Source organism: Fundulus heteroclitus, chromosome 14 (assembly GCF_011125445.2).
Source record: "Fundulus heteroclitus isolate FHET01 chromosome 14, MU-UCD_Fhet_4.1, whole genome shotgun sequence".
Taxonomy (NCBI): domain Eukaryota; kingdom Metazoa; phylum Chordata; class Actinopteri; order Cyprinodontiformes; family Fundulidae; genus Fundulus; species Fundulus heteroclitus.
The window spans coordinates 13218402-13246399 of record NC_046374.1 but is presented as its reverse complement, the minus strand read 5'-3'; the positions used below and the strand labels follow the sequence as shown (position 1 = coordinate 13246399).

The 27998-nt window shown below is 39.0% G+C and overlaps 2 protein-coding genes across 3 annotated transcripts; one reads left to right on the top strand and one right to left on the bottom strand.

The window, feature by feature from the left end:
• LOC118565922 (obscurin-like) lies at positions 1-27938 on the top strand. Its single transcript, XM_036147006.1, has 6 exons — positions 1-110; positions 5636-5814; positions 8924-9184; positions 9840-10103; positions 24660-25037; positions 27931-27938. Exons 1-6 carry the CDS (start codon positions 1-3, stop codon positions 27936-27938), a joined length of 1200 nt encoding a protein of 399 aa, XP_036002899.1.
• On the bottom strand, positions 14343-20920 carry LOC118565665. Of its 2 annotated transcripts, none has more exons than XM_036146308.1 (12): positions 20558-20920; positions 19427-19458; positions 19203-19292; positions 18931-19068; positions 18642-18823; positions 18368-18501; positions 18160-18253; positions 17654-17989; positions 17353-17411; positions 16948-17081; positions 16657-16784; positions 14343-16547 (listed from the first exon to the last, which is right to left on the bottom strand). In XM_036146308.1, the coding sequence occupies exons 3-12, from the start codon at positions 19282-19284 to the stop codon at positions 16230-16232; spliced, it is 1605 nt and encodes a 534-aa protein (XP_036002201.1). In that variant the 5' UTR covers positions 19285-19292; positions 19427-19458; positions 20558-20920; the 3' UTR covers positions 14343-16229. The 2 variants fall into 2 exon arrangements, with proteins under 2 accessions (XP_036002201.1, XP_036002199.1); XM_036146306.1 differs by lacking the exon at positions 20558-20920 and adding an exon at positions 19892-20165.
• Positions 27939-27998: the final 60 nt, after the last annotated feature.

Genomic DNA, 27998 nt, shown 5'->3' with positions numbered 1-27998 from the left:
ATGGGGCGTGGAGAGCTGCAGCCAAATAAGGGGGAGAGGTTAGATGCCGGTGACGGCAATAGTCAAAAGCATGCGGCAGCACTTACCACTCAAGGAGTGAAACCCATCAGGTAGGTGGCAGTGAGTGGTCCAGAGAGGGAGAGTACCCGGTGGAGACGCTACCACAGGCCAGCGGAGCAAGTGGCAGAGGGACAGGAGGACAGGCCAGTGGATGGTGGAGGTCCCACGGGACGGCTAGGAGGCGGAGTCTGACTGCCAGCTGACAGGCTGAAGGGGATCTCAGCAAGACTTGGAGCTAAGCTCAGAGGACGAAGGACGCTACGGAGTGAGATCTGCAGCACAAGGTAACCTGAGGCTCAGGCAACAAGGCGGTAGCACGCGGAACGGGAAAGAGCTGTCGAGAGACAGTGGCCAATACGGCGTACCATACAAGGTTAGCACTCTGGCGTTGATCTGCTGGCCGCCTTCCGCTTAAATGCTCCACCACCGCCCTGAGGAAACAGCTGAGCGCCACGCCCCCCTGCCAACTGAAGCCACCTGCGAGAGAGGGAGAGAGAGAAGGCCGCAGCGGCCTCCCAGGTGCTGCCGGCTGGACCCTGACAGCGTTTCTCTTTAGTCGTATTGATTACTGTCAAGGTGTTTGTTCACAGGTCTGCCAAAAAAAGCATTTAGTTCCTATGCTCCACTTATCTGGAAGAAACTCCCAGAAAAAAGTAAAAGTGCTGGAAGCCTGAGTTCTTTTAAATCAAGATTAAAAGCACATTTGTTTAGGATTGCCTTCAATTGTTGTAGTTAAACTGTTTTACTGAAACAACATTAGTTTAACCTTGTAGCCCAACGGTTTTTAATATTTGCTTCTAGCTTCCACTTTCCCATGTTTTATTTCGTTTAATATTTTCTACATCTTATTCCAACTTGCTTTTACCTGTTTTAATCATTCAATTCAGTTAAATTCAATTCAATTCAATTCAGTTTTATCTATATAGCACCAATTCATCATCTAAAGGCACTTTACAAAGTCAAATCAAGTAGAGCACTTTGAGTTTTCCTTGTGCTAAAATGTGCTATACAAATAAATTTGCCTTGCCTTGTCAGAATAGTGCAGTCAATAAGCTCCTTTAGAATAAGAACCTCATGAGTTACTGGTGCTAAAGACTTATAAGGAATCCCGCAATGCTTTGTGTGACATGAAGTATAAGGACAGCCCCATTCACGGAAATTAACAAAAATGTTCGGTGAGAAGAGCGATTGCACTTTGTAGTTCATTTTCAGAGGGCTGTAGGCCTGAATTAGATACATCCTCCATGTGTGTTTCCGTAACAACTTTGGAGTTAAAGGCTGTCCAAAATCGTCACGGTACTCCGTAGCTCCTTTTCTCCTCATGATAGAGTTTTTGCTGTTGAGGTGATGAAGAAACAGACTGGAGCTCTGCCTTCAGGCTTCCAGTCTTATGTGAGTCAGACTGTCTTCCATTCAGACTGAAAATGTTCTGTCTTTAGTTCACTGATCTACATAAACTACACAGGAGAACAGGAAGTGGTTCTGGTCCAGGATCCTCCATGATGCTCTTCGATGATTTGTCTGTCAGACAATAGAAATTATTTTAAATTGTAACGTTTGTGGAGAATGTAGAGAGATACTGAGACAGTTACATATTTAATGGCTGTCATATGTAAAAACAAGGAAATAAAATGACGCTAGCAAACATCAGATAAACGGCTGAATTATGATTCATGGATTTCTAACAGTATCAGAGTGTTGTGTTGTGATCCCAGGGAAGCAGCCAGATGATGGTTGAAGATGTACTTGTTTTTATGTTTGCTTCAACAGCAGATAAACCTACAGCCACGCTGACAGCAGATAAAACAATCATACCAGCAGGGGGCAGAGTAGCACTACGATGCTCTGTGTCCAGCTCTGCTGGCAGGAAGTTTGACTTATTCAGACAGGAGTCAGTGTCTTCTCCAGCTCAGCTCATCAGAACCAATGAACTAGATGGAGTCCTATGGGGTGCCCCCAGAGACATAAATCAAAATTAACTTCCATATACACATGTTAAATTAAACTCTTCCATATAATATAGTGAAAACCGTGCATAAACACTAGTGAAAAGCTCTCACATACACTAGTGAAAACATTTACCTCTTATATAACCTACTGAAAACCTTGCACAAACACTAGTGAAAAGCTCTCACATGAACTAGTGAAAACATTTACCTCTTATATAACCTACTCAAATGTTCTCATACAAAGTAGTGAGAACTGTTCATATAAACTGGTGAAAAGCTTTACCTTTCATATACACTACTGAAAAGCTTTCATAAACACTACTGAAAAGCTTTCATATACATTACTGAAAAAGCTTTCATATACACTATTGAAAAAGCTTTTATATACACTACTAAAAAGCTCACACACACACTACTGAAAAGCTTTCATATACACTACTGAAAAAGCTTTCATATACACTATTGAAAAAGCTTTTATATACACTACTAAAAAGCTCACACACACACTACTGAAAAGCTTTCATATACACTACTGAAAAGGCTTTCATCTACACTACTGAAAAAGCTTTCATATACACGTCTGAAAAGCTTTCATAAACACAATTGAAAAGCTTTCATACACACTACTAAAAAAGTTTTCATACCCACTACTGAAATAGCGGTTTAGCATTGTAGCATTTGACAGGATAAGCTGAAATAAAGTTGAGTAATGGCCCTGCTTCTGTGAGGTGTTCAGCGGGTAGCTGAGCAGTAGTGATCAGCGCAGACAGACTGGAAATTATCTCATTTGTAGCAGAAGGCTCCGGGTTGCTGCGTTCATACATCACCTTTTTCGGTGCTGGCGATTTCAGAGGAGTAACAGGTAGGGCAGGAAAGTCGGCAATTTCCTCCTCATTCAATGTCAAAGATAAGGGGGCAGCTGCGTAGTTGTGGTAGTTATCAAATAACATGTTACCGGTTGTAGCGTTAGCCTCATTAGCCTTGTTAGCCTCATTAGCCTCGTTAGCCGTCTCAGACGCAGGCTTGGACTTGGATGTATCTAGACCTCTTTTCGCTCCTTTCTGGTTCGGCATTCTGTTATAACTATTAAGTATGTTGTCTTGTAGAAAATCCAAAGTGCTATTGTTCATAAAGTCAGGTATTTACCGCGTTTTATGTGTATGAAAGCTTTTCAATTGTGTTTATGAAAGCTTTTCAGACGTGTATATGAAAGCTTTTTCAGTAGTGTAGATGAAAGCCTTTTCAGTAGTGTATATGAAAGCTTTTCAGTAGTGTGTGTGAGAGCTTTTCAGTAGTGTATATGAAAGGTAAAGCTTTTCACCAGTTTATATGAACAGTTCTCACTACTTTGTATGAGAACGTTTGAGTAGGTTATATACGAGGTAAATGTTTTCACTAGTGTATGTGAGAGCTTTTCACTAGTGTTTATGCACGGTTTTCATTATATTATATGGCAGAGTCTAATTTAACATGTGTGTATGGAAGTTAATTTTGATTTATGTCTCTGGGGGCACCCCATACAAAACTGTCCTTCTCTCATTATGTTAACAATGAGACAGAAATGTTTCTACACAGAAAACCAAACCTGTGAAAAGATCTGAAGAAAGGAACTCCTAGAAAAAGTTGTTTTAAAAGTTTTCTACAGTATTTTCTATTTTTGGTAAGTTTTTATATTTTAGCTTTTTTATTTGATTATTCTGTGTTTTTTCTTTTTCTTTATACTCATTCTGTTAAACTTCAGTTGTGTTCAGTTAATGAAAATAAATATTTTGGTCCCATCTACATTTAAGATAATCAGTAAACCAGTGGTTTTGTGACTATAGCTCCATTTAATGAGGCCCTAAAGCAGAACATTTGTTCCTGTTTGTCTTCTAAACAGATTCAGGAGGTGGCAGGTTATTATTTAACTGGAAAAACCTTCAGACCTTTAGTTCCTTGTTTGACTAAAATACATTTGTTTTCTCTTAGTTCAGACTTGATACTGTTTGTCTGATTTTAAAGGTTTTAAACACATGGATAGTTTAGTTCTTTTTTTGTTTTTTCCCCTTAAAGTATTTACTTTATGTAAATTATGTTTGTTGATACAAAGTATTTAGTTTAAACTTAATGGTGTTTGATTTAATTTTAACCACATGGAGAGTTCTTTTTTTATTTCTTACAGTATTTCTTTCATATAAATAATATTTTTTGTTTGTTCAAACAAATACTTTTGTGGAGAAAAACAAACTTTATTTGCTCGTGTGCCAAACTCTTGTTTTTCTGAGGCACCAGGTGACTCAGTGATGGAGCAGGATCTCCATGCAGAGGCTGCAGTCTTGGACACAGCGGTCCCGCGTTCTGATAGAAAATGTTTATCTTAGCACCAAATGTGACTCCTTTCTGGAAAATATTGGTTTGTGTAATTTCTGATGTTTTCTAGTTTTTAAATAACTTTCTGCTCTTCCGTTTAAAAAACGGTTTCATGTCTTTCTTATTTTTCCAGAAGAAAACAAATTAAATCAGATATTTTATGTTCATATCACATCTTCATGAGAAAATGTTGACAGTGAAGCATAAGAGGTAAAATTATTCTTTTGTTTAGTGTACAATTCTATCAGTCTTCTGATTGAATGTTATTCATTGTAGTTTCTAAGCCGACTGTGATCCTGCAACACAACTGGTCTGAGATATTCAGAGGAGAGACAGTCACTCTGAGATGTGAGATCCAGGGAGGTGGAGGAGCTCAGTGGACGTATGAATGGAGCCCAGCCAACAGAAAGTCTTCATCATCCAGTGAATACAGGATCAACACAGCTACTGAATCCTACAGTGGAGACTACTATTGTAGGGCTAGAAGAGGCTCTGAGCAAACAGGATGGAGCTCTGCCTTCAGGCTTCCAGTGTTATGTGAGTCAGACTGTCTTCCATTCAGACTGAAAATGTTCTGTCTTTAGTTCACTGATCTACATAAACTACACAGGAAAACAGGAAGTGGTTCTGGTCCAAGATCCTCCATGATGCTCTTCGATGATTTGTCTGTCAGACAATAGAAATTATTTTGAATTGTAACGTTTGTGGAGAATGTAGAGAGAGGAGACAATAATCAGTATATACACTATGGGGAAACGGTTTTTTTTCCTCACAGGAAATTAGAGACAAGGAGAGGAGAACCAAGAGGAACTCTGTAGCTACAGAAAAACACTGAGTCAGGTTTAGCATCACTTTGCAGCAACAAACCATCTTTTGGAGTCAAAATTAGTCTTTTGTGATGAGGTATTAATGAGTGTTACTCTTTTATTCAGACTGTAAAAACAAGGGAAATAATTCAAGTGGATGAAGGAACAATAGTATGGAAGTTTAAAAACTGATTACTGAGACAGTTACATATTTAATGGCTGTCATATGTAAAAACAAGGAAATAAAATGACGCTAGCAGACATCAGATAAACGGCTGAATTATGATTCATGGATTTCTAACAGTATCAGAGTGTTGTGCTGTGATCCCAGGGAAGCAGCCAGATGATGGTTGAAGATTTACTTGTTTTTGTGTTTGCTTCAACAGCATATAAACCTACAGCCACGCTGACAGCAGATAAAACAGTCCTACCAACAGGGGGCGGTGTAGAACTACGATGCTCTGTTTCCAGATCTGCTGGCTGGAAGTTTGACTGGTTCAGACAGGAGTCAGTGTCTTCTCCAGCTCAGCTCATCAGAACCAATGAACCAGATGGAGTCCTCAGAGTCTCAGAGGGAGGTGTGTACAGCTGCAGAGGAGGAAGAGGAGATCCAGCTTTCTACACTGAAACCAGCACAAAGGTCACCATTGGTGAGTTTAGCTTCTATTTATGATTGAAACAAAAAGGGATTTCAATTTTTTTATCATCTTCAGTAGTTTTGTAGAAAAAGCTAATTTCTTCAATTTTGAAATTGAAATTATTATTCAATAATGACTATTTTATTACATGAGGTCAGCCTGCCATGAAATGTATTCAATAAATTGAAAAGCTTTTAATTTAATATGTTATTCCCATGTCTAATATTCTTTTAATCTTAATAGTATTTTTTCTTAAATTTTTAAGTCACTATTTAGTTTACACTTTCATTTAAATTCACTGATTTATTGTGAATAATGACAGAAAAAAGTGTTTTTGTTTTTGCTGAGTTTAATTTTTTGGTACATTTCTAACTGGGTTTTTCTTAAAGGCCTCATAAAATATGAATACCTTCATTTAGATGTGCAGAACAGCAACATTCACCGAAGTAAATCCAGAGTAACTCGGTTCATTTTTTGATCATGATTAATTTAATTTTAATCAAAATAATATGAAACTTAAAGCAGAGGAGTGCTCACTTCAAGTTGATCATGTAAAACCAACATGGCTGAGTTCTAGCCTCGTGAGACCATCCTGATCTCGCGAGCTTTCAAGGTTTCACTCGCAGATCAGTCTGGCTCACTGAGCTATATAATACACTGGAGTGCTAATCACCGTCTGTTTGAACGAGTCACTTTGAAGCCACCAGCCGCCATATTGGTACTCCCTATTTCCCCCCAGTAACTAAGGAATATGTGCGCTACAGCATCGAATAACGAGGATTTTCTCATGTTCAGGGGGAGCTTAAAACTTTTAGAATGTCAAATGCCATATAGTTTTATGTTATGTTCTAAAAATATCAAGTACTGAGAAAGTCATGTGCTGAAATATTTTGCATTTTATTCATTTAAATACATATGTTTAACATTTATAAATATATAAATAACAATATACAAAAACATATATTTACATATGTGTATACATATATATACATATATACATATACACATACTTATATATACATATATATATCTAATATGAATAACATGTAAAATATTTCAGCACCTAATTTTCTAGTAGTTGATAGTGTTAGTACATCCACTGACTGTAGAATTACCTGTGAAACGTTTTCACTCAGCCAGAAAACTGCTTGTTGTTGCAACCAAATCCTATGGGATTCTGTGAGAGTAGGGAGGAGCAAGATGGCGGCCAGTGACTTCAGTTTTTCGGCAAAATCAGCACTCCAGTGTATTATATAGCTCAGTGGTCTGGCTACTCTCCGTTAAAGAAAATTTGGAGCCGTTCACCAAACGAACGTCCAATCAGCGTTGGCTTTGAGGCGGGTTGAGGTGTGACGCAACGGGAAGCGCGTCAGTTCAGTCTAAACAACATGGCGGTTTCAGCCGATGAAACTAGCGTTAGCGTGGCTATCGAGCAAGTTTTATCGGAATTACTGAGTATTTCTTTGCTGAGCTAACGAGCCTTTACCTGCAGCAGCAAGAGTAGCTTGGCTTGTGGTTGTGTTTTCGTCGTCGCTCGTAACAGAGTGACGACGAATCTGATTGGTTCATTTGGCCCGTCTATCACCAATATAGGCCAATCAGCTAACCAGTATTTTCGCCCCTTCCCAAAATTACTTCAACGGAAGGTTTCCAGATGGATATGCGGAGCAAATCTATCTGGCGGAGTCAGGTTAGCTGAGTTCAGCATTTACAAAAAAGTTAACATCCCCTATTTGTTATTAGATATTTGGAATAACTATATATCTCAGTTAAAATGTTACCGGAATCCTAAATGTAAGATGTCCTTTTAGTGAAAGGTTTTGTCCTAAGGCAGTCTTGTTTTCAACAAATATTCTTAGTTTATTCAATAAAGGATTGGAAAAATTATATATTAATGGTCTATTGTAAAATTAACAGAAAGATATAATAACAAATAAAATCCACAGAGCTTTACACTATTTACATCATAACAGCGTAATGCTATATTGGAAATGGAGAAAGAAGAAATATAAATGGATTAAATCCTGTTTCAGTACCTCAAAGCCAAAACTGTCCTTCTCTCATCATGTTAACAATGAGACAGAAATGTTTCTACACAGAAAACCAAACCTGTGAAAAGATCTGAAGAAAGAAACTCCTAGAAAAAGTTGTTTTAAAAGTTTTCTGCAGTATTTTTAATTTTTGGTAAGTTTTTATATTTTAATTTTTTTATTTGATTATTCTGTGTTTTTTCTTTTTCTTTATGCTCATTCTGTTCAACTTCAGTTGTGTTCACAGTTAATGAAAATAAATATTTTGGTCCCATCTACACTAAAGACCATCAGTTAAACAGTGGTTATGTGACTATAGCTCCATTTAATGAGGCCCTAAAGCAGAACATTTCTTCCTGTTTGTCTTCTAAACAGATTCAGGAGGTGGAAGGTTATTATGACTAAAATACTTTTGTTTTCTCTTAGGTCAGACTTGATGCTGTTTGTCTGATTTTAAAGGTTTTAAACAAATATAGAGTTTAGTTCTTTTTTTGTTTTTTCCCCTTAAAGTATTTATTCTATGTAAATTATGTTTGTTGATACAAATTATTTAGTTCAAACTTAATGGTGTTTGATTTAAATTTTAACCACATGGAGAATTCTCTATTTTTATTCCTTACTCACAGTATTTCTTTCATATAAATAATATTTTTTGTTTGTTCATACAAATAACTTTGTGCAGAAAAACAAACTTTATTTGCTCGTGTGCCAATCTCTTGTTTTTCTGAGGCACCAGGTGACTCAGTGATGGAGTAGGATCTCCATGCAGAGGCTGCAGTCTTGGACACAGCGGTCCCGCGTTCTGATAGAAAACGTTTATCTTAGCACCAAATGTGACTCCTTTCTGGCAAATATTGGTTTGTGTAATTTCTAAATGTTTTCTAGTTTTTAAATAACTTTCTGCGCTTCCATTTATAAAATGGTTTCATGTCTTTCTTATTTTTTCAGAAGAAAACAAATTAAATCAGATATTTTATGTTCATATCACATCTTCATGAGAAAATGTTAACAGTGAACCATAAGAGGTAAAATTATTCTTTTGTTTAGTATAAATTCCTGTCAGTCTTCTGATTGAATGTTATTCATTGTAGTCTCAACGCCGACTGTGACCCTGCAACCCAGCTGGTCTGAAATATTCAGAGGAGAGACAGTCACTCTGAGATGTGAGATCCAGGGAGGTGGAGGAGCTCAGTGGACGTATGAATGGAGCCCAGCCAACAGAAAGTCTTCATCATCCAGTGAATACAGGATCAACACAGCTACTGAATCCTACAGTGGAGACTACTATTGTAGGGCTAGAAGAGGCTCTGAGCAAACAGGATGGAGCTCTGCCTTCAGGCTTCCAGTGTTATGTGAGTCAGACTGTCTTCCATTCAGACTGAAAATGTTCTGTCTTTAGTTCACTGATCTACATAAACTACACAGGAAAACAGGAAGTGGTTCTGGTCCAAGATCCTCCATGATGCTCTTCGATGATTTGTCTGTCAGACAATAGAAATTATTTTGAATTGTAACGTTTGTGGAGAATGTAGAGAGAGGAGACAATATTCAGTATATACACTATGGGGAAACGGTTTTTTTTCCTCACAGGAAATTAGAGACAAGGAGAGGAGAACCAAGAGGAACTCTGTAGCTACAGAAAAACACTGAGTCAGGTTTAGCATCACTTTGCAGCAACAAACCATCTTTTGGAGTCAAAATTAGTCTTTTGTGATGAGGTATTAATGAGTGTTACTCTTTTATTCAGACTGTAAAAACAAGGGAAATAATTCAAGTGGATGAAGGAACAATAGTATGGAAGTTTAAAAACTGATTACTGAGACAGTTACATATTTAATGGCTGTCATATGTAAAAACAAGGAAATAAAATGACGCTAGCAGACATCAGATAAACGGCTGAATTATGATTCATGGATTTCTAACAGTATCAGAGTGTTGTGCTGTGATCCCAGGGAAGCAGCCAGATGATGGTTGAAGATTTACTTGTTTTTGTGTTTGCTTCAACAGCATATAAACCTACAGCCACGCTGACAGCAGATAAAACAGTCCTACCAACAGGGGGCGGTGTAGAACTACGATGCTCTGTGTCCAGCTCTGCTGGCTGGAAGTTTGACTGGTTCAGACAGGAGTCAGTGTCTTCTCCAGCTCAGCTCATCAGAACCAATGAACCAGATGGAGTCCTCAGAGTCTCAGAGGGAGGTGTGTACAGCTGCAGAGGAGGAAGAGGAGATCCAGCTTTCTACACTGAAACCAGCACAAAGGTCACCATTGGTGAGTTTAGCTTCTATTTATGATTGAAACAAAAAGGGATTTCAATTTTTTTATCATCTTCAGTAGTTTTGTAGAAAAAGCTAATTTCTTCAATTTTGAAATTGAAATTATTATTCAATAATGACTATTTTATTACATGAGGTCAGCCTGCCATGAAATGTATTCAATAAATTGAAAAGCTTTTAATTTAATATGTTATTCCCATGTCTAATATTCTTTTAATCTTAATAGTATTTTTTCTTAAATTTTTAAGTCACTATTTAGTTTACACTTTCATTTAAATTCACTGATTTATTGTGAATAATGACAGAAAAAAGTGTTTTTGTTTTTGCTGAGTTTAATTTTTTGGTACATTTCTAACTGGGTTTTTCTTAAAGGCCTCATAAAATATGAATACCTTTATTTAGATGTGCAGAACAGCAACATTCACCGAAGTAAATCCAGAGTAACTCGGTTCATTTTTTGATCATGATTAATTTAATTTTAATCAAAATAATATGAAACTTAAAGCAGAGGAGTGCTCACTTCAAGTTGATCATGTAAAACCAACATGGCTGAGTTCTAGCCTCGTGAGACCATCCTGATCTCGCGAGCTTTCAAGGTTTCACTCGCAGATCAGTCTGGCTACTCTCCGTTAAAGAAAATTTGGAGCCGTTCACCAAACGAACGTCCAATCAGCGTTGGCTTTGAGGCGGGTTGAGGTGTGACGCAACGGGAAGCGCGTCAGTTCAGTCTAAACAACATGGCGGTTTCAGCCGATGAAACTAGCGTTAGCGTGGCTATCGAGCAAGTTTTATCGGAATTACTGAGTATTTCTTTGCTGAGCTAACGAGCCTTTACCTGCAGCAGCAAGAGTAGCTTGGCTTGTGGTTGTGTTTTCGTCGTCGCTCGTAACAGAGTGACGACGAATCTGATTGGTTCATTTGGCCCGTCTATCACCAATATAGGCCAATCAGCTAACCAGTATTTTCGCCCCTTCCCAAAATTACTTCAACGGAAGGTTTCCAGATGGATATGCGGAGCAAATCTATCTGGCGGAGTCAGGTTAGCTGAGTTCAGCATTTACAAAAAAGTTAACATCCCCTATTTGTTATTAGATATTTGGAATAACTATATATCTCAGTTAAAATGTTACCGGAATCCTAAATGTAAGATGTCCTTTTAGTGAAAGGTTTTGTCCTAAGGCAGTCTTGTTTTCAACAAATATTCTTAGTTTATTCAATAAAGGATTGGAAAAATTATATATTAATGGTCTATTGTAAAATTAACAGAAAGATATAATAACAAATAAAATCCACAGAGCTTTACACTATTTACATCATAACAGCGTAATGCTATATTGGAAATGGAGAAAGAAGAAATATAAATGGATTAAATCCTGTTTCAGTACCTCAAAGCCAAAACTGTCCTTCTCTCATCATGTTAACAATGAGACAGAAATGTTTCTACACAGAAAACCAAACCTGTGAAAAGATCTGAAGAAAGAAACTCCTAGAAAAAGTTGTTTTAAAAGTTTTCTGCAGTATTTTTAATTTTTGGTAAGTTTTTATATTTTAATTTTTTTATTTGATTATTCTGTGTTTTTTCTTTTTCTTTATGCTCATTCTGTTCAACTTCAGTTGTGTTCACAGTTAATGAAAATAAATATTTTGGTCCCATCTACACTAAAGACCATCAGTTAAACAGTGGTTATGTGACTATAGCTCCATTTAATGAGGCCCTAAAGCAGAACATTTCTTCCTGTTTGTCTTCTAAACAGATTCAGGAGGTGGAAGGTTATTATGACTAAAATACTTTTGTTTTCTCTTAGGTCAGACTTGATGCTGTTTGTCTGATTTTAAAGGTTTTAAACAAATATAGAGTTTAGTTCTTTTTTTGTTTTTTCCCCTTAAAGTATTTATTCTATGTAAATTATGTTTGTTGATACAAATTATTTAGTTCAAACTTAATGGTGTTTGATTTAAATTTTAACCACATGGAGAATTCTCTATTTTTATTCCTTACTCACAGTATTTCTTTCATATAAATAATATTTTTTGTTTGTTCATACAAATAACTTTGTGCAGAAAAACAAACTTTATTTGCTCGTGTGCCGATCTCTTGTTTTTCTGAGGCACCAGGTGACTCAGTGATGGAGTAGGATCTCCATGCAGAGGCTGCAGTCTTGGACACAGCGGTCCCGCGTTCTGATAGAAAATGTTTATCTTAGCACCAAATGTGACTCCTTTCTGGCTAATATTGGTTTGTGTAATTTCTAAATGTTTTCTAGTTTTTAAATAACTTTCTGCGCTTCCATTTATAAAATGGTTTCATGTCTTTCTTATTTTTTCAGAAGAAAACAAATTAAATCAGATATTTTATGTTCATATCACATCTTCATGAGAAAATGTTAACAGTGAACCATAAGAGGTAAAATTATTCTTTTGTTTAGTATAAATTCCTGTCAGTCTTCTGATTGAATGTTATTCATTGTAGTCTCAACGCCGACTGTGATCCTGCAACCCAGCTGGTCTGAAATATTCAGAGGAGAGACAGTCACTCTGAGATGTGAGATCCAGCACAGTAAAATCGCCAGTGTACATATAACACTTAAAGAGTTGATTTTAACACTACCTCAGTGAACATATGGTCCCTATCTACAGAGTGTAAAATGTACACTGAACACAGAGTTAAATTTCCAGAGTCAATTTTACTCTTGTAAGAGTTAATATTTTACACTACACTACACTAAGAAGTGTCAATCAAGTTTTACACCATGTAAGAAGTAACACCCATAGTGTTATTCACATTTAACACTAAAGTGTTAAGTGTTAAGAAATAACTTTTCCAGTGTTAAACCTACTTTACACTATGTTGATTATGAAATTACTCCAAAGAGTGTTGATTTTTAACCAACTCCTACTAGTGTTACATATTATCTACTTGTGCAGTCCCAGTGATATGACACAAAACTTAACCTTTGCAGGGAAAAAAAAAAACACAATAGTATCCATATCTTAATACATATTTATTCCAAGTAAACATGAAATGTTGGCATTAAAAGTAACAACATAAAACATGTAAAAGTTCAAATCTTAAAGTCTCCATTATAAAAACATATTTTGTGTTGAACGCTGGAGAAAATCTCTTGGTACATGTTAAACTGCATAATACTGTATTGACATTTCTCACAGCCATGAAAATGTCTTTAAAGTGCATTTATAACGCTACACACTGAATGATTTCAGCAGTGTTAAACCAAGAGCAAATTTTGCCATCACCTGGAAACAATTAACCAAGTCAAACCAAAATCTTCCAAATAGGTCAATGAGATATGTGAGTACAATGTAAGTGTGCAAATGTTTTTCCACAACAAATACACAAACATGGAGGTTTGCAAAACTGACCTTTACAAAAACCTTCACTATTAGTGGCAAAGATCTTGGTTGGAATCAATCAGTATGGTGCTAGATGACACAAATGTATCTAAGGTTGAATAACAATAAATAACTTTTGCTTTAATAAAACAATCCACCCTCAGGAAACAATGATTTTCAGTGAGAGGGAATACACAGTCAAAACCAAAAACTGGTTATGGCTGCATCATATGGCAATATGGTACTACAAACAGGGAAACATCTATTGAACCATATGCCATTTGAACATCCATTGGTTTAAAATAGCGCAACTCTTGAACACTGAAAACCTTAGGTGCCTGGGATGGCTTGTGCAAAACTTTAAATGCATGGAAATGTTCATCAAAACAAATAGTTTCCACACCGGAGCCAATAAGTACAACTTGCTCATCTTTCACTACAATAGTGCTGATCTTACAAAATACTGGCAACTCCTCAGTAATCTCAAAACACACTACTAAACCAGGGCGATATTCAGAACCATAATGCTTTACCCATTTCACCGAAAGAACATTGGCACATGTGTCTACATTTAGTTTGGCAGCAATTTCAGGACCTTCTTGCAAATCTGTAATCTGTAACATCTTTCCTGGACCAATAGTTACTCTGCTCAGGCTGAAAGATTCCCAATGCAAGGCCATGTATTTCTGGTGTTTTCTGGCCAACGTCTTTGTGATATTTTTGAAACTTTTGAGTTGAGTTTTGAAAAAGTTATGCTTTGCCTCATAACGCATACACCACATGTGCAGCAATGGTCCTATATTTCTTATACATCGAGGATAATGAATCATGAAATGATGCTTAGGCAAGAGATTTCTAGTAGGAAAGAGGCGTTTAAAAAAGCTGATGATGGTCAATAATGATGTGCTTCAGAAAGATGGTCATACCAGTTGTTAGGATGGGAGAAAAAACAATATTTACTATCTGCAGCAACAACATTAACAGATGCCAGTATTCATTGTCTCTCTGCACTAGATCACCAAATATCAACGGCATGTTTCGCAGTAAACACCAGGACTGAATGGCGTTCAGGCCCAAATCGTTGCTTCCATCAAATAACTTGACTGCAGGAGGGCGATTTCTCCTCTCAGTGTACCCATAGTTGAATGACTCTATTCTACTTGCCAGTTCTTTAGGAGTTAAGAAGTTTTCCTGGAAATACTCCAATATGAGTTTCACTTCTAACTGTGCAACACCCTCTAAAATGTCATGCATGATGTCTACGGAAAAATTATCAGCTGTGTTGAAATATTGCAGATTGTTTAACAAACATGAACGCTTCACACCATATACATGAGGTAGCTGTGGATTTGTTTGTACAGTATGAAAATGTTCTGCAAGCATGTCTTTAGTCCGTAATATCACGCTTTGGTCATCTTCACAGAACACAGTTTGAAATTCACTCTTATCAATGATACAAAAACGACAGCAATTCCGGGCACTGAACGATTCCACAAACCCAAACAGTCCATGTATACCAAGATTATCACCGGTAACCTGTACAATACTGCCATGAACTGCGTCTTTGAACAAGGGAACTTTGATCCCATCAGTTTCAAGCACTTTCAAGTCATTTATGATGGGCTCAAGGATGGTGTCAAAACCATAGGTTTTAATGTCCTGGGCATGAAAGAGTGCACACAAATGTATGTTGATTAAACATGAATTTAACTTTGGCGGAAAATTTCTCAGTGTAAAATATATACCCCCCAATTTATGTATACCCTTTTTGGAGCCTAATGGATTAACAGTCTCAAACTCATCAAAAAATAGCTGAATTTGCAATGCATTCTTTTTTTGAGAAAAAAGAGGATGTCTCTTCACATGCAACCCATCATTTATGTCAAAATACACACCGTCCTTGGGAGTGTGGCTTGACATAAACATATCACTGAGGTTTGGATTTCTGAGAATAGATTGTAATGTTTCTAGAATTGGAACATAGGCAAATTTGTCAGTTACAACTACTTGATCATAAGTTCTGGTGCTTCTGTTTCTTCTATTTTCTAATCTAACACCAAGTACTTTTTCAACAGGTTCAACAGTTTTCCATTTTTGTTGAAAATATGCGTTACGTTTTGATTCAGTATTCAATGCAGTAAAAGGGTTTTCAAGTGTTTTAAAAGTTTTTTCAATTTTAGCTTTCACAACTGTATCCTGAGAAGATAAACATTTCAAAGCTGCGTCTTTAGTTTGACTTTGTACCTCCATTATAACTTCCTCCATGGATGATACGAAATCGTTTAAAGTGGACTGGCCTACACCAGCAACTTGAAGCTGCGCAACAGCAGATGCACACATATCACGAATATTGATGTTGGGAGCTGGCAGGACATTAGGACTACTGGCTGCTCCTTCAAAATGTTGTGACAGAGTATCATCTGTTGCATCATAACTGTCTACAATGTTATCAGTTTCAGCTTCATTCTCAATGTTCTCAGCATGTTTACAGTTTAAATGTTTCCTGAAACCTGAAAAGGAACTAAGAACACGACAACATCCTCCCTGAGCACATTTTAGGCGAAGTGATTTACCTGGATATAAACCATGAATCAACCGCAAATGCCTCACAAGGGCATTGGTTCCCACAAAATGAGAGTGGCAAACAAAACAAATCAGGCCCATGATATCAATTAAGACTGAGTGACATGGGAAAATCACTCAAAATACAGATAGAAGAGCTTTTAGTGAAAAGTGACAAATATGTTGCCAACCTGGAGTCATCTATTAACTAGTGCAGCAGCCTGGCCCTAACCTCAGCAACACGTGGGCTCTCCTGGACTTGACCAATATCTATGTTGTAAATGGTTGTCTGAATGAAGGTGAACATGTTGTGGAGCATCTGGTTGTACATGGTACCAAATACAAAGTGTGCTTTAAAGAGTTCGTCAAAAGCTCCTAGGGTACTGGATGACTTGCACGGTATGACCTGCTTGTCCAGAATAATGAAGAACTCATGGATGGTGCTCCTCTTCATCCCAACAGCAAGAAGATACGGTTGAGTGGTGCATTTGATTGCATCAACATGTTCTTGAATACTTGTTCCACTCTGAGGATAAAGAATAATTCAAAATTAAAAGTTGAAAAGCACAGATTAAAACAGTCCCAATCTCTTATTGCCATCTGTAAAGATAATACTCATAAGCAATAACACAAACCTTCTTGAACACGACAAGTTGTTTCTCAGCTTGGGCTGCTGACACCTTGCCTGGTCTTCTCCGGCCTTGGGCTGAAGGAGGTATCAGGTGGAGGAGGAGGATAATGGATGAAAGATCACTGTCCCAGCCTGTATTTGGAAATAACAGCAAAATGTTTCATAAATTGTTACATACAATGTTATAATTTAAAAACATCAGTATTTTGAATTACAGCTGTACCAAAAAAAGACGAGGAAATAAAAACGGGAAAAGAAATCAACCCCCTAAAAAAATAAAATAAACCACACTAACCAAGTGTAAGAGTGTCATCAATTTCCTCTTCATCCGGTGTAGCTTCAGCACAATGGATAAGCTCATCAAGGTCACTTGTAGAAGGGAGAGCCTTACACTGCTGAATGACCTTTTGCTTGAATGTTGTTGGCCACCTAGATAGAGAAAAAAGTTATTTATGATAAAGAAATTCAAACACCCATAGATAGTGAGAAACAGACAAGATCCATGTTAATGTATAAGAATAATAAAAACTAAGTGTCACAAATATCAAGGAACCATTTTGCCATTGGCATACTATCATGGCAATGCCAAATCTCAGAATTCCCCACTTTAAGGTAAGTATAGATGTGACAAGGAATGAAAACAATGGCCATTTGGAAGACCTCATCATCCTCAGCTGAAACCACTACTGTTGTGACTAACCTTTCCATAAATCTTGCAGCTACATCTTCTCCAAACTGCAGGACGAAATCTTGCTCAATCTGTAACAGAAAAATGAAATACCACAAGCTTTTTAAATTGGGCCTGACTGGAAAAATATTATGTTTTATATTTAGCAGTTGAGCAGATACAGTATGTATGTATACACCTAAATGTATGGATGTGCAAACAGTTGAAAAGTATATTTATTCAATTCAAGAGATTGAGAGAGAGATATGTTGCTGTTAACAGTAATTCATACTGAAAGGACAATTACATGTTTTAATGCAAAAAATTCAATTACCAGGCCTTTGACATCTTTGAAGCGGGGAAATTCAGTCAAGACATCTGAGGATTTCTCTACATCGAGGACCATACTGCGACGATGTTGAAATGTCATTTTCATCTTCTGCTTGATAGTAGCCTCGTCAGTACAGTATCTCATTACGGCCATGGCCTCCTTGCATTGCTCTTCACTTAATGTCATCTCAGGACTAAAGGAAGCCTCTCTTCTGGCTGCTGGTCCTCCAGTCAGCTGACGTGATGATCCTCTGCTTTCTGATGAAGCACTTTTCCTCTGTATAGTTTTAAGCTGCCATGCCAGATAGCCACTGTCGCTTTCACCATCATAGAAATGTTCCTTCAAAAATACAAAAGGTTTATTAGTTCCAACAGCAGTAAGATAGTTGAAATTAGGAAGTTATATTAATGTAAAACTGGATCATTGGTGTGGAAAATGCACCATTTTCATTTTCAAAATCATGCACATAATCATTTGATTTCAGTCTGCAAACCCTTTATAAAGCTTACATATCCATTTTTAGAGTAGGGATCCATCAAGTACGGGAAGAGCTGAACTACGCCTCTAGCGTACATCTCTCTCACATTCCGTGGTGGGGCCGTCCTGACAAGAGTAAACTCAATACTGTTAAATTACATACATCCAATGATTTCACAGCAAAGCCAATAACAAGAACATAATAAATGTTATCAGGTCTCACAGACACAACTAAATTACCCATGTGCTTCTGTCATATCAGCCACAAGTATGTTGACCATTTGTCGGCGTGAGGAGTCGGTCAGACTTTTAGTGCGGTGGTACTCTTTGATGATAGGGTCGCCCCCAGGTCTCCTTAGCGCCAATTCAACCACCTGTGAATGGACAAGCCTTTCACAACTGACAATACATACACTTAAAAATCTAACAAAACATGGTAACTCCCAGAGTAATGAATTATACATACTGTATCTGCTCAACTGCTAATGAAAAAAGATTTCCTACACCAACTTACACGTTTGGCCTCTTCATCTGCCCTCTGTCGCTTTCTGGGTGGACTGTCACTCTCCTCCAGTATGATTGTGTCATCTGAGTTGCAGGACACGATTTCGAGAATGACTGTGTCATCGCCACTACTAGTAGACAGTGCACTGGAATTTGCTTCTTGGGAACTGCTGGGTAAAGTTTCCTTGAAATCTAAAGTTCAGGAGAAAGAGACAGGACAGAATAATACCAATTTGTGTTTAACAATCAAAAAGTTGAGTTCATCATTACATTCCATAAATTATAGTGAGCAACTATACCGTCATCAAACTTGATGGTTAGTATGCCAGTATTGGGCTGCTGCGCTATGTCAGAGAAGACCTCTGCATCCACTTCAGTTCCTGTTTCATCAAAAACCTTGACACCACTGACTGGCGGAACTGAGAACTTCAAGAAAGCTATGACCAAAAAAACAAAACAAGATTTCCATCGATACAAAAAAAAAAAAAAAAAAAAAAAAACACACCAACACGCTTAGTTATTTTAGTTTTATCAACGGTGTATAACTGACAGTGTTCTGCGTACGACTTACCAGAATTTAAGAATTCCTCAAGGCTTGGCTCTTTTATCTTGACATATTTCTGTGTATTGTAGATTCTGGTTTTGATCAACATGATGGTATCTGCAAAGACAGCAAACTCATATCAACATTATGATCCACAACACTACAAGCTGACAACCTGAAATTTGCCTATTTCAGCTTAAAATCACAAACACAATTCAATTTTCTATCAAGTACATAAACTTATTACTTACCACCAGAGCACAACAGTACATTACAGAACAGTCTGAAATAAAAAAAAAGAAAAGGGAAAAAATATGCATATTAGGTAAACCTGATATTCTCAGAGAAAATTAAAACCCATGAAAGATGTATTTGTAACATAGCCTAAATGTTTTAAAATAGTTTTCTCCCAAAAATGTCATTAGTAGCCATGATACTGGACACATGATTCGGCATATTTTAATATTCATTGTGTATTATATTACATATCCTGTGTCTTTTGCAAAATACCCATCATACATACCATATATCATATACAAGAATATTCCAAATATTGTTAAGCCTACTATGAATATTAAAATATGCCAAATCATGTGTCCGGTATCATGCCTACATGTATGACGTTTGCAGAAACCTCCCCGTGAAAATCAGTTTAGTATCCAGTTTATGATGCGCTGACACTTCATCATCAGACAGATTAGAGTGGAGCGGGTGACCTGTCCAAGATGGCGGCCATATTTCTTGCGCCTCAGCAGCCAATGCGGCGTAAACTCTTTATATGTCTGTCTACTCTTTCAATGACTGTCTACAGCAGCTGACTGGGCCTCTTGGAGCCGCGGCTCGGTTCACGTTAACGGGGGTCGACTCCGTGCATTCCTCTCAGTCTGCTGGTGAACCAGCGGGCCCAATGAGCATGTCCGCATGTCCCGGTATGGTCGACCAAATTGTGACGTGACGCTAAAGCGATTTGCTCCGGCTCAAATATCAGGGTTCCCCCCCCCCCCCCCCCCCCCCCCCCCCCCCCCCCCCAACTCACCGCCTCGCCTAAGCAAAATTCCTGCGGGAAACACTGAATATAAATAATAAATACGACTGCGTCAGCGAATTTTTGACGTCATTTTACTGAAATAAATGTGCAAGCACGACACAGAACACACCACAGCCCGTCCTCGCAGACATTAACGTTACCTCGTGTCTTTTTTGTTCAGTTTGGTGTTGCGTCCATTTAAGCTAACAGCCGACCCGATATCATGTTAGCCATTTGAAAACAAGTACCCAACAGTTGACTACTGTGGTGAATGAAGAGGTCCCTTTATTCTTATACAGACTAGCCTTAAATGAAGAACAAAAACAACGGCAACAGTTTATCTTGAAAAACTTACCACAGTATTTCTATGCGAGGAAGGTGTCGATGCCAGAGTCCACGTTCTTCTTCTTCTTCTTCTTTGAAATTTTTTTTGGCGGTTGGTGAGTCCACATTCTCAGTTTGAGCGGTGAAGTTGATGGGTGGGGCTTTTCAAAGTTTTTTTTTTTTTTACACTGGAAGGTATCTTGCTCCGATCGGTGTTGAATTAACTCTAAGACAGTCAATGACACTGACAGAGTAAAACCTCTGTTAACTCCGATTATTTTCACCAACACTGGAAGTTTTTTGGTTCGATTTTACTCTGTCCATTGTTGGAAGAACTCCGTCAGAATTAAAATACTTTGACACTGCATTTTTTACACTGGCAAATTTACTGTGAGGGAGGTGGAGGAGCTCAGTGGACGTATGAATGGAGCTCAGCCAACAGAAACTCTCCATCATCCAGTGAATAGACCAGTTCATTGTTATTGTTTTGATGCGGGTTTTTCGCGCATGCGCGCCGGACTGGTAGGCAAAAGGCGAACACAATGGCGGACGCAAACAGAGAAACTGACGAGTTCTCCGCGTATTTTTCTTCTTTAGATAACGTATCACAAGATCGTTTTAAGAGTAAGTTGATGGTTGATGGTATCAGATTGCCAGATCCACACAGCAAAAGCCTGAAGGGACGGAGCGAGTCTGTGAAATGCTGGCCAAGTGCTCCGTACCACGACACATACAGCTGCCTTATAAACACGCAGGCCAGTACAGACGAGAGAGCATGGAAGCCCCTGAAATCACTGGACGGCTACAGTTATTTTAAATCTGGAAAAAGGCTCCAGCAACGCCCGCGACGCCATGAGGGATTAAGCGGTCAGAAAATGGATGGATGGATGTTGTTCCGACACCGCTTTGTGCAACAGCACAAAGCGGCGTCGGACACAGGCCGCATCTCAGCAGAGGCCCGGTAGGTTAAAAAAAAAATTCACTACGGATTATTTTGGTGTTTTTGTCTTGTTAAAATGGGTGGCGGTGTCGGCGACATTGCAGCGTAAACACATAAATACTAGCGCCCGTGAACGGGGGCGTAATAGCAGCAGCAGCTGCTGTAGCCGCTGCTGCTAGCAGAAGCAGCAGCTTCTCCGGCCCGTGTAGTGTTTACGCAGCAGCCGGCTGCTGCTGCCGCAGCCCGTGAACGGGCGGAGCAGCCGCTGCCTGCTCCGCTGCTATTGTCTGAAGCAGCTGCAGCCGCTGCTGCTTGGCTGCTGCTGCTACCGCTTCTCCGGCCTGTGTAGCGATCGCCACCTCCCCTCCGCCGCTATTTAAGTAGAACAATGACTAGAGCAGAATTAAGTTGTATTTACCGGAGATGAAGTGTAGACTGCAAATTCTCTCGTAGTATGAAGGCTCCCCCAGTCCATTGTGAGTGTCTGCCTGCGCTCTTTTCATTGAAATTATCCATTTCTTTCTTCGTCCTTCCTCCTTCGGTAAACGACAGAAACGTACATCCAACGATTTGGAATGCCTCTCTGTGCAACCGGGAGCACAACAAGTCGTGGGCATTGTTTAGATTCCAAAAATAAACGAAGTAAAAGTACGCTCTAAATTACCCGTTTTGTCATGTAGTAGACGAGAGCAGCTCTGTTTTTTGCCTACCCGCGGGACCCGGATGTAGCGCTGACGTCCCGCGTGACGTCACGCGGGACGTCACGCGTGAACTACCCTATACAGGATCAACCCAGCTACTGAACCCTACAGTGGAGACTACTATTGTAGGGCTAAAAGAGGCTATCAGCAAACAGGATGGAGCTCTGCCTTCAGACTGACAGTGAGATGTGAGTCAGACTGTCTTCCATTCAGACTGAAAATGTTCTGTCTTTAGTTCACTGATCTACATAAACTACACAGGAGAACAGGAAGTGGTTCTGGTCCAGGATCCTCCATGATGCTCTCTGAGGATTTGTCTGTCAGACAATAGAAATGATCTTGAATTGTAACGTTTGTGGAGAATGTAGAAAGAAGAGACAATTATCAGAATATACACTTTGGGGAAACTCTTCTTTCTTTCTCACATGCTGATGCAGATTCTCAGTCATTCAGGTCATGGTCATTCCAAAAAAAGTAAAAAACAAAGCAACTGGACTTGTTTTCCATAGTTGAAGACGTTTCGCTTCCTTTCCAGGAAGCTTTCTCAATTCAAAATGTCTGGAGTAATGTGGAGTACCAAGCTTTATATTACTGTCCAAACAAAGGCCTTGTAATGGCTTAGATAACATACAAATACAACCGAGACAGGTCCATCCCTTAGTAATGGGCGGTCGTTAAAGACATTAAGCCAGCAGATTGAACCTAAACCGGTCCACTCCTCTGTACCAAAACAGAGGAGTGGACCGGTTTTCTCAGAGGAAATTAGAGACAAGGAGAGGAGAATCAAGAGGAACTCTGTGTTTCTGTTTATTTTTGACATAATTGGAATGTTAAAACATAAACAAAACAGATGTTGGAAATGAGGCAGGAAGAAGTGTAAAGTTATTAAATGTTTCACCAGTACCTCAAAATGAAAAATTTACTTTTCTCATCATGTTGACAATGAGACAGAGATGTTTCTTCACAGAAAACAAACCTGGGCAAAAGATCTGGAAAAAAAAGAAATGTTTTTTTTCCCAGAAATGAAAAGAAATGGGTCTCCCTCTGGGTCTCCTCCTGGTGGGACACACTACGGAGAAAACTCATTTCGGCCGCTTTTATCCGGGATCTCGTTCTTTCGGTCACGACCCAAAGCTCGTGACCATAGATGAGGGTAGGAACGTAGATCGACCGGTAAATCGAGAGCTTTACCTTTTGGCTCAGCTCTCTCTTCACCACAACGGATCGGTACAGCGCCCGCTTCACAGCAGACGCCGCACCAATCCGCCTGTCGATCTCCCGCTCCATCTTCCCCTCATTCGTGAACAAGACCCCAAGATACTTGAACTCCTCCACTAGGGGCAGCACATCCTCCCCAACCCGGAGAAGGCACTCTACCCTTTTCCAGCTCAAGACCATGGTCTCAGATTTGGAGCCACTGATCCTCTTCTTGAGGATTCAACTATCCGACTATCCATTCCCCGGGCTGCCACCTTATCTTGTTAGAGAGGTTTGAGTGTCCCAACGACACTGAAAGCTATGCTTTCAGGGGCTTCATGCCCCTAGTAGGGTCATCCAAGGCAGACAGGTCCTAGTTGAGGGACCAGAAAAAGACCAGCCCAAAGACCCCTTATGACGAGTTACATAAATGGACAAAATGTTCTCATGCCCGGACGCGGGTCACCAGGGCCCCACTCTGAAGCAAGGCCTGTAGATGTGGCATACTGGCAGTTTTTTTCCTCCTTTTTGGAACGATTCTTCTGTCGTGCAAGAATTTTTTTGAATCAAGCCGAGTTTCAGCTTTATCGCATGTCCTGCGTCGTGTAGTACACAGTGGGCGATTAGTCTCTCATGACCACCTCCTGATCAGGAATCACACACTCAGATGAAAATCAATGGCTTCCTGTGAGGACCTCTGCACAGTTATCAGTGGGAGCAACTTTCAGGTCAGCTTTTTTCCTGCAAAGCTGAGGAAAGATTACAAACAGCCAATTTCATGGCGGTCAGCTGCTGGTTGCGATGTAGAAGAAGGCAGGCTGTATTTGGCTGCGATTCTAGCCTTGTCTGATTTCACAACAATAGTTAAATGTGAAATTCTCCAGTTTTCGCTCTTGTTCATCCCCAAGGTCTTCTACAAGTTTGAGGTCGGGAATTAAAAACCTTTAAAATGATCTGGAATAGTTTAATCAAACTGAACTGAACATGTTTCTCAGCTGTCTTAAACATGAAGGAGATGTTACAAGTTTTAATAAAATTAAGGACAAGAAAAGAAAAAGAAAGCTGTGGGCCAAAGAGAAATAATGAAAACCCTGAGATAAAACAACATGAAAAGCTTACTTCATAATGAGAGTCAAATTATATATTAAATCTTGAAGTGATGTCTTTAATATTTTTTTGAAATTGTATGTTTAAATTTTTGATGTAAGATTTAATTGGAGAAAATACTATTTAATGTTAGGAGATGGACTAGTTCCAGCTAGTTTATTTACCCTGACTATCTCTCTCTCTGGCAGCTAAACCTCAGCCTGTCCTCTCTGTGTCTCCATCATGGCTGAGTCCTGGAGCCTCAGTGACTCTGAGCTGTGGGGGGTTCCAGCATCCATCTGCAGGATGGAGGTTCTTCTGGTATAAAGCCGTCCCTGAACCATCCAGCAGCTTCTACAGCTTTGATCTGATGCCTGGCAGCACCAACGGGACTGAACAGAACTCCTACCTCATTAATGGACAGAATCACACAGCAGGATATGTGTGCAGAGCAGGAAGAGGAGAACCAGTGATTTACACTGATTACAGTCAACCAAAGTTTGTCTGGTCTACAGGTCAGTTTCTTCTGTTCTTTCAGGGCGAGTTGGGCTTTCATTTTGGATTTTATTTGACAATTTGCATTGCAGGTAAATTGCTGTATTTACAATCAGTAGTTTTAGTGACAAAGGAACTAGATATCCTTAATGTTATATTATTATTATTGATAATATTATATTATTTTTGTATTAACACATGCTAATGTAAAACAACAACTTTAGGCCTCTTGGAGCAGTCGTTGCGTTTAAGAAATTATCCTAAACTCTCTTTTATGACAACAAATCCAACAGGAATAAGTTGAAAATGATTATCGTTGTTCATCGTTTCTGATAAACAGACTGAACAAAGGAGAATCGTACAACTTTTTCCTGCTAATGTGGCTCCAAGGCTATTTGCTCCACTATCCCTTTCTGTTCAAAGGTAGAGTCTGCAATTTTTCTGAAATGTAAGACAAAAAACATTCAAGTCCCTTTTTGAATAACTGCAATTACACAAGACCATCTTACTTGCTCTTCTGTTCCTCAGAGGGATCGTGTGAAAAAAATCCCAAATGCATTCTGGTCTTATTTCTTTCTACTGAGGATTTCCTCTTTTTCTCATAAACTTTGAAGACAGTTGGGCTTGGACATCTCCATTTTGAAGGCTTGGCCTTATCCAAAATCCTTGCATATGATTGGATAAGCCACTTGTCTGTCATCTTTATCGACGTGCTATTTCAACCACTCACACCGAAGCTAACCCGTGACGCTGTGAGAGCGACGCAGGAAAAAACAAAACTATTTTTTTTTTTTAAATGTGTTTGCGGCTCTAGTGGCACGTGTTTTATTGACAGTAAGCTGACAGGAAAAGGGGGGAAGACAGGCGCGAAGCGCAGCGGTTCGGAGTCGATCTCGGGCCGACCGCGTTGAGGACTAAAGGCCTCCTACTTGCTAAATCCGGTCGGGAGAAGGGCGAAAACATTGTTTCCACCAACAAAAGCCTTCAGAGCCGTTCTCTGATGTTCTTTTAATGAAACAAAATTAGGTAGATTGGACAACACGGAAGAAATAGCAGCACCAATGTTAATGCTTGCTTAACATTGAATCAAAACTTTCTCACGGTCGCTTCTCCACTACGTCACATCTATGAAACTCCAGCCCTGCGTCCTGATTGGCTGGACAATAAAACTGGTTGGAGAAATCACTCTCTATGGGAGATGTCCCAGATGGATGTGAGTGAAGCTAGGCGGAGCGACATCCATCTGGCTCGTCAGGTTACGATTCTTTGACATTGTCACAAACTCAGCAGCACAACATCTTGCCATATTTTCAACTAAACAAACAAGCAAAACGTGTTTTTTTTTTTTTTTTTTTGGATGCTAACGCAAAAAATTCACAAATCCCCTCTTCATCTCACTGTGCTGGGAAAGAAGGTTTGTGACCGTCATTAACGTCATTTTCCACATATGGTAAGGATACCCGTCCTCACTATATGGTTCAAAATCTTTTTTCCAAAGTCCTTTTCTTTGTTCTTGTTAATTTATACAGTATTCTTTGTGGTAAAACAATAGCTGTGAGAGAACCTTTAGAAAAAGTAGACATGGACAAATGCAGCTATTGTAACTTAGATATGTAAGTCGTATTATTAAAGTACACTTTGGAGGTTTTCAGGGCAAAAATCCATGTTTGATCAACTCTGTTGTTTGCAGTGATATTTAATATAAAGAAATGTAAATGTAAATTCTAAAGTTTTTTCCTGCCTTATTTTGACATTGGAAACCTTGGAGTAAATTTCTGCCTGTCAGTTTTAGCTGCCAGTGATGTTTCCAAAGTAATAAATTATCACTATTGCAGTTTAACTACGGTTCAGAACATGCTTAGCATAGCTGTTAATACATGATCGTGGTTTTGCTTCTTCTAGACTGGATCATTGTTGTTCTCTATTTTCTGACCGATCAGATAAATCTACAGCAAACCTTCAACGGGTTCAGAAACCTTCAGGCAGAATTTTATCACAAAGAAAGGAGACCACATGTTTCTCTGGTGCTGAGATAAATCCAGCTGCTTTCTCCAGTATTGATTTTAGATTTTACCTGTTATTAAAGGTGCCATGACAACAAAATTCATTTTTGGGAGTATAAATATGATTGGTTGTGCAGAGATGAAGCCATTTGAATGTCAAAACACACACAGCAAAATACAGTATATAGCTTACAAGGTAAACCATTAAACCAGTTTATATCCTTGCAACAAAATGACTTACAAGTTTAACTTGAACCTAAACTTATCACTCTCCAGTATTTTTAGTAGATCTGTTTAAAAGGGCCATGACAACAAATTTCCTTTTTTTCTGAGGTTCTGGGGGTATAATATGATCTGTTGTGCACTGATGAGGCCATGTGAATGTCAAAAGTAAATACCAAAGGACCTGCTCAGCGTTCAGCTTTGTCCCTTTGCCCAAAAACAGTCAGATCATAAAACGGGTTGTTTTTCTACATATTCTCCAATCAGTGCACACCATCAAGCAAACAGCCTTCCCCCTCCCTTCTCCCCCTAGCTGATGCAACAATCAGCCTCCCTGTATCACCTCAAACAGGAGGCAGACACCCTGAAGCCACAGAGCGCAAATGTCCCATATTCAACCTCAAACTAACTTCACAGTGGTTACTAAAATAAGGAGCTGATATGTCCGAGGGTGGGCAGAAAATGCATGAAGGTTCCACATACTCCCGAAGGATGAGAGAATCACAGAAGAGTGACTGAAGTTCATTTATAGGGGCTTTACTGAAGATTGTTTCCTGGAGGGGATTCAAGTCGGATTTTCTTTGAACAAATGCATTGAAAACCAAAACTTGGAGGGTGGCGACCACAACGCTGTATTACCAGTTTATTTCATTTCTAAATGCAGTCAAATGTAAGGAAGGTGTGTTTGTAACTGAAAAATCCAGTTGACTACCTGAAGCAAAACCGTTCTCGGCAACATGATTTTCCTGTCGCCGCCCAGGAGAGTGAGCTCTCATCCGCAGTCACCACGGTGGAGAGCTGGCGGACAGCTGCATGTGTCGCGAACTG